Source organism: Protopterus annectens, chromosome 8.part0, assembly GCF_019279795.1.
Source record: "Protopterus annectens isolate FY-2018-M chromosome 8.part0, PAN1.0, whole genome shotgun sequence".
Taxonomy (NCBI): Eukaryota; Metazoa; Chordata; order Ceratodontiformes; family Protopteridae; genus Protopterus; species Protopterus annectens.
The window spans coordinates 170,044,606-170,057,622 of NC_056741.1; the positions used below are offsets into that span (position 1 = coordinate 170,044,606).

The window sequence follows — 13,017 nt, forward strand, 5'->3', positions numbered from 1 at the left end:
AAGTGCTATATATAAATTGCTAGAAACAATAATCAGTATAGATAATCGAATAAAACAGGATACTTATATATCTCAGCTAAGAGTTTTAGTCAATACCTCTCCTACACTCTGCTCAGTGTGTATAGACAGAAACCCTCTCAAAGTTAGGGCTTAAATACCAGAAGATACAACCTTAGACAACTTTTTTTTTTCAAAAACACAAAAGAACCAGACCCCTCTAGCTAGCAGCCAATTAACACAATATAGCCAAGGTAAAGAAAGGCTTCAGCTAATTCAAGGTGGCCTGTTTATGTGCTTTGAACAATCACTGTATAAACAAACAAGCCCAGAGCCAGCAATTCTGAACTCGGACAATTTTAAAGCATTAGCCTACAGACAGTAACCACTTCAGAAAGCAACAAAATGAAAGTTTTTAAACAGATAAAGGAGCAATGAGACCCTACAGAATGCTTTTTAACTGCAAACAAATCAGTTACCCATGCAGATTAGTTAATAGCAATAAAAATACACTCAAAAACTATGTAGCAGGCAAAAAAAGTGCTATATATAAATTGCTAGAAACAATAATCAGTATAAATAATCGAAAAAGAACAGGATACTTATATATCTCAGCTAAGAGTTGTCGTCAACACCTCTCCTCCACTCTGCTCAGTGTGTATAGACAGAAACCCTCTCAAAGTTAGGGCTTAAATACCAGAAGATACAACCTTAGACAACTTTTTTATATTTTGTTTTACAAAAGCACAAAAGAACCGGCCCCCACTAGCTAGCAGCCAATTAACACAGTCTAGCCAAGGTAAAGAAAGGCTTCAGCTAATTCAGGATGGCCTGTTCATGTGCTTTGAACAATCACTGTAGAAACAAACAAGCCCAAAGCCAGCAATTCTGAACTAGGACAATTCTAAAGCATTAGCCTACAGACAGAAAGCACTACAGAAAGCCACAAAATGAAAGTTTTTTAACAGATAAAGGAGCAGTGAGACTCTACATAATGCTTTTTAACTGCAAACAAATCAGTTACCTATGCAGATTAGTTAATAGCAATAAAATACACTCAAAAACTATGCAGCAGGCAATAAAAAGTGCTATATATAAATTGCTAGAAACAATAATCAGTATAAATAATTAAAAAAAAAAACAGGATACTTGTATATCTCAGCTAAGAGTTGTAGTGAACACCTCTCATCCACTCTGCTTAGTGTGTATAGACAGAAACCCTCTCAAAGTTAGGGCTTAAATACCAGAAGATATAACCTGAGACAGCTTTTTTCTTTTTTTTTTTTTTTTTTTTTTTTTTTTTTATTGTTTACAAAAACACAAAAGAACCAGCCCCCACTAGCTAGCAGCCAATTAACACAATCTAGCCAAGGCAAGGGAAGGCTTCAGCTAATTCAAGATGGCCTGTTCATGTGCTTTGAGCAATCACTGTATAAACAAACAAGCCCAGAGCCAGTAATTCTGAACTAGGACAATTCTAAAGCATAAGCCTACAGACAGTAAGCACTATAGAAAGCCACAAAATGAAAGTTTTTAAACAGATAAAAGAGCAATGAGACTCTGCAGAATGCTTTTTTAACTGCAAACAAGTCAGTTACCCATGCAGATTAGTTAATAGCAATAAAAATACACTCAAAAACTATGCAGCAGGCAATAAAAGTGCTATATATAAATTGTAGAAACAATAATCAGTATAAATAATCGAAAAAAATAGGATACTTATATATCTCAGCTAAGAGTTGTAGTCAACACCTCTCCTCCACTCTGCTCAGTGTGTATAGACAGAAACCCTCTCAAAGTTAGGGCTTAAATACCAGAAGATACAACCTTAGACAACTTTTTTTTTTTTACAAAAACACAAAAGAACCAGCCCCCACTAGCTAGCAGCCAATTAATACAATCTAGTCAAGGTAAAGAAAGGCTTCAGCTAATTCAAGATGGCCTGTTCATGTGCTTTGAACAATCACTGTATAAACAAACAAGCCCAGTGCCAGCAATTCTGAACTATGACTATTCTAAAGCATTAACCTACAGACAGTAAGCACTACAGAAAGCCACAAAATGAAAGTTTTTAAACAGATAAAGAAGCAATGAGACTCTACAGAATGCTTTTTTTAACTGCAAACAAATCACTTTCCCGTGCAGATTAGTTAATAGCAATAAAAATACATTCAAAAACTATGCAGCAGGCAATAAAAGTGCTATATATAAATTGTAGAAACAATAATCAGTATAAATAATCGAAAAAAATAGGATACTTATATATCTCAGCTAAGAGTTGTAGTCAACACCTCTCCTCCACTCTGCTCAGTGTGTATAGACAGAAACCCTCTCAAAGTTAAGGCTTAAATACCTGAAGATACAACCTAGCAATTTGTGACAAATGTGGATTCTGTACACCATTTCTAAGGCTAATCTTAATAACTTTTTGTATAAACATACCTTAGAATGCCAGGCTTTTACTAAATTTAGGTTTGGTATTTTGTATGTCGTGCCCCACAACCCTAAGGGAGGATGGTGAGTTGAACTTCGAAGTCAGGGAATTGCAGTGGCAGTTAAAGTCCTACATTTCCTCCAGGCATTAATACGAATGTCTCTATACTACCAATTCTAAGAAAAAAAGTCAAAGAATTGTAAAGGGATGGTTATTAAAATGGAAGGAACTAAAGTTTCATTTTATTTTATTTTCATTTAGATTAGGAAAGGTTATGGGCATATGTAATCACTGTGTTTTTTTTTTTTTTGCAGACTTTTAATTCAAATAAAATAAAGTTTAAAGGATTTTCTTAATTAGAGGCAACTTTTTAGAATTTCATAATTGTTTTTATAAGTTCATATATATGTAAGTTGCAGTTATATGTTTTTAAAATGATGGGTTGCTTTAAGACAAATTGTTGTTAATTGTTTAATTGGTTTAGTTTTCCTTATGAAAAACTTTAATTGAAAAGTGTATAATGAAGAAGTCCTACTGTTTGTTTTAAGGACAAAAGTGCTTAACATTTTAATAAAGTTTTTGAAGTTTTTTAAGAAGACTTAAATATTATTATTTTCCATGCCTTTTAACTTGTGATTTCTGTATATGATGACTGGTTCAAAGAGGTTATTTATTTATCAGGCGTTTCTAAGCCACGTATTATGCTGCTTATTGTGTTGTTTGTACCTTGAAATTGTTGAAGTTAACTTGCCTGTATATATTTTAATTGTTCTATATTATTTCTTGTTTTGGAACTTTTCTCCCCAGGCTTCTACTGAAAACAGGTTCTCAAGGCCTAGTGGACTATCCCTATAAACAAATACAAATAAATAAATTAATAAATTATACACCACCACCATGGTCTTCTCTTCATTGTGGTCTGAGTTTGGCCATTAGTCCTGTGTTCTCCTTGAATGTTGTAGATGGTTCCATATCAGTATACCACAGAGCCTTCATAGGTGTGCAAGATGTTCATATATTTCTTACATTGATAGGAGACTTCCGCTGTTCAAGACCCATAGCCCCACATAAAATTGTGATTATAAAAAACTGTTTTGCTAATAATTATGAAATTTAGTCATCATACTAAAAATATCAAACTAATAACTGTAAAAGAAATGGTATAGCAGTTAAAATAACTATGTGCAGTTAGTCGGGGTGCAACTTTGCAGTTATATTTGTTTACTGTTATGGCAAGTACACCTGTATCCAACTATCTTCACTGAGAAGGGTCACTATAACACTAAATCATAATGTCAGAGTAACTTCCCTAGAAATATTATTGTACCCAAAGGAGGTGGATAATTATAAGAGGTCTGAAGCAGCACAGTTGTAGAACATCTCCTATCTCTTGACTATGTGTCAACCATGTATAGTTTAGAGAGAGTATGGAACGTAAACCATGTGTGGCATCTAAAATATTTTGTATATAAACAATTATGAAATATGCTGTTGAAGTTCCTGTTGCTATACTGACATATTCTTTTATTGTTCCTTGCAAGATATTATTGTATTTCTCATTATAAAGGCAGTATAATATGCCAACCATTTTAGTAAAGGTTACTTTTTATCTAGTAGACTTACTTTCATTTGATTAAATGAAAAAATGAGTTGGTTAATCTTTCAGATTTTAAGTCAAAAACCACAGCAGCAGTTTTAGGGCCACCATATTAAGCACCTAGAAGAGACTGGTCAATGTAAGTGCAGACACTATCACATTAAATTACTTTTACTCATAGTCATAACACAGACCATGCACATGCGTGCAGATGCATACATGTCACATGCAAACATACACACACACACACACACACACACACACACACACACACACATACACACACACACACAAAACACATGTGCATGCATGCACAAACACACACCAGCACATATGCAAACACATGCATGTACACACACACATATGTGCATGCACGTGCAAACACACACCTGCACACATGCACACACATGCATGTGCTCAAACTCCACACACACAGACAGACACACAAACGTACATGCGCACCCACACACACACAAACACGCATACATGTACACTCACGCACACACACATACAGACACACACACACACACACACACACACACACGCACACGTGCATGCATGCACAAACACACACCTGCACACATGCACACACATGCATGCATTCACACTCTCGCACACACACGCACAATTCACATGTACACACACGCACACACGCACACTATAAGACACATCTAGTTACCATCATGCCACTCAGTAGTTTTTTGTTTTTTTTTTACCATCTCTTGTTATAGCACAGCATAATAGCCTGTGCATCATTGCCTCTTCCAAAGCACCATGCACACTATGTCCAAGATGAGTGCGCATTCTTGTGTACTGCACGCACTTTTAATGTCACACTCCAGACAGGACACATCCTTACAAAGTACAGTTTGTTATGCTGGACATCCCTAATTCAGTATGCTCCCTAGAGTCACTCATACTATATGTCTGCAGGATGCATAGCTACCTTTACTATGCACCCTTTACATTTTTTCCATTTCTGCCTTGCAGTGCAGTCATGTTGACAGCTTCAAATGACTGACCACCCATCATCCTGGGAGCAATAAATACTATAAAGCATTGACTGTATTATTTTACTGAATGATTAAAGTTATTACTCAGCATGACATTCATTTTGTTTTGCAGCATACTAAATGCATACTAGTACAGAAACAATTTTGGTCCTAAATGGCTTGTCTCTCATAGGTTCATAGATTACTACTAGGCTAACTGGGGCATTTTATCCCTAGCGAATTACAACATGCAGGAATCAAACCCTGCATCTTAACCATTATCCCTTCTTAATGTCTCACATTATACTCAATATATCCTCAGTGCTACATGTAACATTCTAAATGATGGGTATATAAATCCATGTAGTAAACAACACCTGTGCATAATATGTGTCTGGCACAATCTGCTGCTGGATGTAGGTATTATATATGGACATTTTATGTATAGTCGATCGTTTACTTAGTTGTCAATGTTGATTATCACATACAACACTTAAAATAATTGCTCTTTATTTATCTTAAAATAATCTGTTTTCACTTTGCATGCATCTTTTAATTTGATTTCCAGTTATAGTCCTGTTGTCAAAGTTGCAAGTGATTCTGGAAATAATTGAAGATTATGTTGTGCTTTTGTTGTTTCAGTTTTACTGTCAACTCAGTTTATTTCTGTGACCAAACATACAGCTAATCTTTGGTTTAGGATTTACATACTCTAGCATGGCATTCCAGGTAATCCAAAAAAAAGCTACTTCTTTAGAAGAACAGTTATTTACTTACTTTGTGGGTTCATTACTACATCATCACATCAGCTGATTTTCTTTATTCTGTTTCCAAGAATATTTGCATTTTTTTTTAATTCAGAAAAAAATAAACAGTGAGAAAAGATTCAAAATACTACCATTTAGGGAAAAAAAGATGTTTTCATGGTTTTTATTTTTTTCCTGAATTAAAAAAATAAAAATATTTAGTGTAACCTGTTTTCCGTTGCTAGACATAGTTGACAACTTATCTTTCTAGAACATAAGACTCTTCTGTTGCTATAATTACCATATAAATATAGCAGCCTTTGCATTAACCTAGGCAGTGAGGAATTGTGGGTTCAGTTTTTTTATGATACAATACCAGGTGATGTCAGCTCCAAGTAAAATATCAGTGGTTATCCGTATTAATTGGCACCAAATCTGTAATTTGATATGGTAAGAAAGTTATGTCCAAATCTGAAGGATCATAACTCACACTTGCTTCATAAAATGCAGACAATTTACACATTATTATTTTAATGTTTGATGTTCTGATGCTTGATTTTGTATTATGATTTTTATATTTGTCTTGTGACCAGATTACGGTTAAAAGGGTCCATTTTATGTACGTCCACCAATCCAGTTACCAAATTATGAATAAGCAGGTGATGTGTTAAAGTATTGTAGATGGCTAACAGTAGATCAGCATTTTTGTGGCTAACATACATCCTCGTCACGTAATGCTTATCCAGTACTCATGTGACTTAGGAACTTTCTATGATCTCTCCAATATTCACACTCTTTGTCATTCCTTTCTGTTTCAGTGTTACCAACATTTGAGGCACAGTTGAAGCTCCCCCATGCCATATCTTTCATAGATAAAGAATTTGAAGTGAAAGTATGCAGCAGGTATGTTTGTACAAAATCCATTTGAATCATATTATGAAGTAATTTATCCAAAATTCAGAATTAAATGGGCTCAGAGTGACTGAAGTCAGTGGGAAAGTCTTAAAACTATAAAGTTGTTTTGGGTGTCCTACAAGTGATAGTGTGCTTGAAGCTCATGACACACTAGCTTGATGTGACTTCCTCTAAATGACAAGACTTATGTAATTATTTATTACTCCCAACACCTAATCAATATTAAACTGTATAACCATACCCAAGACCTAACTCTAACACTTAAACTTCCACATGGTCCCCAACCCTAAAACTTCACCCCACCCTAAATTTAAAATCCCTGATCATTCCCTAATTCTAATTTCACTCCTTTCCCTAAACCTAAAATCTCCCACTCACCCCATAAACTTTCTCCACTCCCTCTCCCTAAATGTAAACTCTTCAATTGCTCCATAGATCTAAAACTGCATTTCCCCACCATAAACTTAAATCCCAAATTTATCCCTAACCCTCAACTCCCCTCTACCTCTGAACATATTATGTGTTTTACACATGGATGCCAAGAAATTCACTTGAGAGGTGAATCAGAGCTCTGTAGCATCAGAGCTGACCTTAACAATGTTTACTTAGAGGGGTGCTTAACAATTGTTAAGCACGCCCTAGGTATTGTTAACATAACATTTGCAGTAAAAGCAGACAGTGTTGACTAGAAAACAGAAGCAGCAGTACATGAAATGGCTTTGTTTCAACTTAGGTTTCTGCCTGCTGTCTACTAAAGTACATCAAGCATTTTCAATTAAACTGCTTTCCCTACACAGGGAATACGTAAGGATGTCAACTACACCCCCCACTGATTTTACTGGCTTTCAAAGCCATGACAACATATCACTTTTTTCAACCTTATGTTTCACTAACTAGTAGTACATGGGGCATATAAATCTCCATGCACTACAAAGAATTATGATCGGATCTCCAATTGCAGGAAAATATCATGTGTTCACAACATGGATGCAAAGATTCACCTCTCATGCAAATTTCTTGGAATCTATGTTTCAAACACATAATATGCTCATTTAGATTTGGACCCAATCATGACCGACTCTGTTATGTTTCTGAGGTTCTTCATTGCAAACTTTTGATCAACTAGATTTTTTCATGAGTTTCTTCGGTAAGATGGGATTCCTTTGGAATGATTTATATAACATAAGTGGACCCAATGTCAATAGATAGGAAATTTGCCCATATTCAAATAAAGGTCATGATTCCTAGTTAATTGCACTGTGGGCCAATTTACTTTGACCACGTAGGTCAAGTTGCACTTCCCTAATATTTAGCCTTTGAAAGTCATGCAGATTCCCATGTGTGGAATATCTCAATATGTCAAAGTCTGCAAGACTATGAATTGTTTATCTGAGGAGATTTGCAATGTACAAGTGGGTGTGTACCAAAATATGCTACTTTATAGTACAGGTCTAATACACAACACATAAGAACAGACTCCCCCCCTCCACAGTGATAAACACACACACACACACACACACACACACACACACACACACACACACACACACACACACACACACATACATCACAGTCATGGTACCAGAGACAAACGCACATACAGCTACATGCATGCAATCCACACACTCACAAATACAAGACAGTGTCATTTGGGGAATCTTGAATTACTGGTTAACACATGCATAATGTTCCACTTAATTCATCAGGAAATTGGGTGTTTTGGGCAATATCAAACACTTCTTTCACCACCCTCTCTTGGTGGTGGTCAAAAGTACTTCTATATTGTACATTCTATATTCTTTTGTAGTATCTTCTCAAGATTCAAAGGAGTTACAGTCTCACTTTATTCCTCCCTTACTAGGCTCATCTTTGAAATGCCTAGTTTGGCATATATCTTGCTAATTGTCTACATCAAATTGAAGACCTTGACATTTCCTCACCAAAAATATCTCAGTTTTCATTTATCTTAGATACTCCAGTAGATTAAAAACCGTGTCATTCTCTACTCTGTGTCATATGGACTGTTGGGAGGATCACTTCTTAGCCTCCAGTCTCTGAATAACCCAGTACTCTTTGAAATCTTTTACCTAAATAGGATCACAGATAAAGCAAATACCTGTTCTAGGGAGCTAGACCTATAATACCACACTACCACCACCAGATGGCACTACAGGTACCTAACGCAACAGACACCCTATTTGTGCATCAGCAGAGCACTTCCCTAGCAAATTATAAATACAATCCAGATGACTCGATGGGTGATATATTTTCAGCTGGGATATGTGGGGAAACAGTTACCTAATGGAAGATATTGTTAGTCTCTCATCAATACTTTGAGATGTGTCTGATCTTTTAAAAGCTATCCTCAGCCATAAGGTTAGATAGAACCTATGAACCTTATACTAGCACATAAATTACTTCTGAAACAAACTAACAAAAATATTAATAACCCGAAAATATGGGAAAAGGTCTTCAATATTATATTAGCATGATACTGATTTTAGGAATATATTAAATATAGGAAGCATTTCATGTAGATATTGTATAAATGGTTTGTAGTAGTTATAGTGTATTATGTGTGTGATGTTTATTGTATTTTTGTAATGTTTTTGGAAAATATATTTCAATAAAAATTTATTATGGAAAAAAAAAAAGAACCTATGAACCTATGGATTGAGAATGTAGAAGGTGTGGTGTGCAGAACAATGTTTGGGGAGAATTATTCTCTTGCTAGGTTGAGTTAAGTCAGTTATTGATTTAATATCGATGTATGATATTCATGAAGTGATTGAAATTATGGGTGTGTTCTCTTTCCCTGACCATGTCTTGTGCAATGTTTTGTTATCATGGCTGCTATGCCATAAAATACAAAATAATGAAGAGAGCTCCTTGGGCATATCAGTAAACTATTCTGACTGCCATATGACATCGCTGGGTCAGAAACTGCTGACATATGAAGATTTTTAAAATAGAGGTACATAAACAGTCAAAATATCTTCATTTCATACAGTGTTCTGTTTGTGAAATTCACCGAGTGAGAGAACACAGTGCATGCAAATGTTTATATAGCCATAGTTTGCCTAACAACAGGAATATTTCAAATACTGAGAGGACGTGTTGCAAGGATATCCTGCATAATCCTGTTAATTTGTTTACAGGCTTAGAAAATCTACTATAAGAATAACATTTAAAAATAAAGCCCGGAGCAATGCTAGTGGTATGAATTTCTAGAAAAAGTACCAGACGATTACAGAACTAAAGATAAACAAGAATTAAAGGAAATGAAAGGTCTAGGTGTAGTTAAGAAGTGATTAGACCCAGACGAGAGTATTTACTTGTAAAGAAACATAAAAATTGCATTTGTATTGATGTACAACATCTGAATACAGAGAATTATGATTAGGCCATTAATCAGACCCAATTTATTATATATCTGAGACATGGATTTGAAGAAATTCATCTCAATAGCCAAGTCAATATGCGAATGTTGACATCCATGCCAAGACATGATTGGACCCTATTTTTGCTGATGTCCTGAAGTCCATGCAGTTTAACTGCACAGTAAAATGGAAATGGAAGGAGATTGGACTGCCATGTCCGCAGTCACATACATGACATGGGCAGCTGGATGGCTACTGATTAGTTCTTGCTCTCTTTCCAAAAAAGAGAGAGAGAAACAATCAGTAGTAGCTCAGTACTTTGGTAATTTGGCTACTACTTGCTGCCCTTGCTTGGCGGAAAGCCTGAAACTGTGAAACAAAAAAAAAAAAAAAAAACTTGTTTGCTTTATGGAGGAGTCGGACTTGAGTTGATTGATTCGTAAGTAAGAAAAACTTTCTCTGTATAATAGGACCCGCTGTTGTTCTTGTTTTCTTGTAATGTTGTTAACCTGTACAAGGCTGGCAGCTCATTTTATTTTCTGCCAAGTGTGCACTAGTCTGTTACGGACGGTATACTATTTGATCTTGTGAGAAAGCCAGGTTTCTTGGCTTCTTGGTTGTGTTGCACTCTACCTGCACAGAGCATGTAGTAACAATATCAAAAGTACCTTTACTGAATCTGTCATCTTTCTTTTTTAAGCTTTGTGGTATTGCTTTCCAGAACTCTCTAGGGAAGAACTGTTTACTAAACAATTGTGTTTGGTTCTCTCGCCTTTTTTTAAGCTTCATGTTAGCGTCTAAATGTTAGTGGGGTTTGTTGGCTATAATTTTCAGGTTGTCTGATGAAACAAAACTATATTTTAATGCTGCTGTGTTTTGGTTTAGAATATTTTGATGTTTGGAACATTATTCAATAAGTGTTATGTGAAGTCTTGCAGGGCAGAAACTGAGTTTACTAAATCTGGAAGCTGCCATACTTTTGGTGAAGTAATTGATACTTGGGTTCTTAACTTGACAGGGAGGCCATCCAGCTTATTCCAGTTACACCAAGTTAAACTTCATGTATAGTTTTAACTGATGTATATATGACTTTGTTGAACGAGACTTGACACGCCTGCAACTTTATTTTATAAGATTTGCTCCACCCTTCAAATATCCAGATATCAAATGCCTGCCATTTTGAGATCAACCCATTGAAAACCTGACCAGAAAAATAAGCAATGCATTGATCAAAGGCATAAATGCACAATACACATGACATATTTTGTAAAAGTAAGCCCCTTGCACCATGCCTCACCCTCCAGTGACATTGCTATTTCTAGATGCCTGTTATTAGCCATGTGAACAGAGAATTGGCTTGACAAACTGGTTTTAGTTGTAGATTAAATGTTTACAAGAGCAAGGTCCCAACAGTGGGTCTGCTACTACATTGATATGACATGAAAGGTGTAATTGTAGCCATTGATAAAGTGGTGAATATCTGTGCTTTTGATTTTTGAGCCACGTCTCTGAGTAGAATGTCTGCTCTATAAGTGATGAGACAGGCATATATTTAGTCTAACTTATTTCTGTTACTGCTGGCATTTATTAGAGAGAAAGTGAAGTAGCTGGTCATGTTTTATGTGTGGATTACTAGGGGTGGGAGAAGGGAAGGGAGTCCTGTGGGAGATGGTGGGGGCGAAGTTTTGGTTATGAAGGAGTGTGGAGTAAGAGAAAGGAGGTCGTAGATTGGAAGGAATGAGAGAAGGAGAGCAAAAGAACATAAGGAAAGGCAGCTAACATTATGGTTTGTGTATGTGTGTACAGAGGGGCTTGAAGCTGGTGTTAAGGAACAGAATAGATTATGAAGTATTGATAAAGGAGCAAGGAGTTTGTTGCGAGTCTTTTAGCAAACTGGTTAGAGATGGTTAATGGTATAAAGGGTAGTGAGAGGGCATCAGCAAAAAGGAATATATGAAATTCCAGTGTGTGTGAATGTGGTAGCCTTGTTACAGCTGTCAAAACAAGGGAGAATGCAGAGAGATGTAGTAGTTGATGTGTTCATTTTGTCGGTAAAGCTGCTGGTCATTGCATTTTAATATTAAACTGTTAATGTGCTGCAAAGTGTTAGATGCATATAGCCTGCATTAAGGCTGGATGGAGTGTCCTGCCATCTGCCTCTTGTGGAAGTGAAGGGCATTTCAGGGGCACACAATGCGTGTCCCACCCTTGGTGTTGCTGAGTAGATAGGGTGGAGAATGAGCTGAAATACACCCCCAGCAGCAGATTAAGCCAGCTTTAGATGGATTCTTGGTCCTTCGTGTATAACCTCAAACAAACTCCAAAACTGTAGTACAAATGAAAAAAATAGCAGCAAAATAAACTGGAGATCACTTAAAAACAAAAAGCAAGTTTAATTAGTGCTTTCGGAAAGGTTAGTACTTTTCCTTCATAAGACATCTTGCAACGTAATTAAATTCTCCTTATATAACCTTACTTGCTGTTAATTAATCACAATCAATTAACCAATACAAGAAAGATAAAATAAAAGGGGAAAGCAACAATTAAGCAAATATACTTAAACTAAACAGTAGACAAACCTTAACAGCTACAAACTAAAAATCCTTAACCTATTTAGGTTGGATACACCATTACTTTCTAGATTTAATACCAGTTAGTAAGTTATTATTAAAAAGCCTATAAATTATTTAATTTCAGTACATAGAAATATATATTTGTATGTATTAAATTAAACAAATAAATAAATAAAATACTATAAACACTTTCTCGTTCCCCTAAAACCAAAGTGCAGCAGACATAAGTGATGGACAACCTATACAAAAACATTATTTAGGATGACAAAAATCCACTATTCGGTTATACATATAATTAAATAGATTAAATTAATTTGATTAAATGTGATCTATAAGTAACATTATTAAATATGTTAACCAATTGTAAATATTATAATGAATTC

At 35.5% G+C, this 13,017-nt stretch overlaps 1 protein-coding gene across 1 annotated transcript in view; it reads left to right on the forward strand.

Moving 5' to 3' along the window:
* LOC122808690 (alpha-2-macroglobulin-like) overlaps positions 1–13,017 on the forward strand; it is a 1,814,690-nt gene that overhangs the window by 224,317 nt on the left and 1,577,356 nt on the right. Inside the window, exon 7 of the mRNA XM_044079678.1 lies at positions 6,585–6,669. Within this exon, the coding sequence (XP_043935613.1) occupies positions 6,585–6,669 (85 nt within the window). The remainder of the gene's footprint in view (positions 1–6,584; positions 6,670–13,017) is intronic.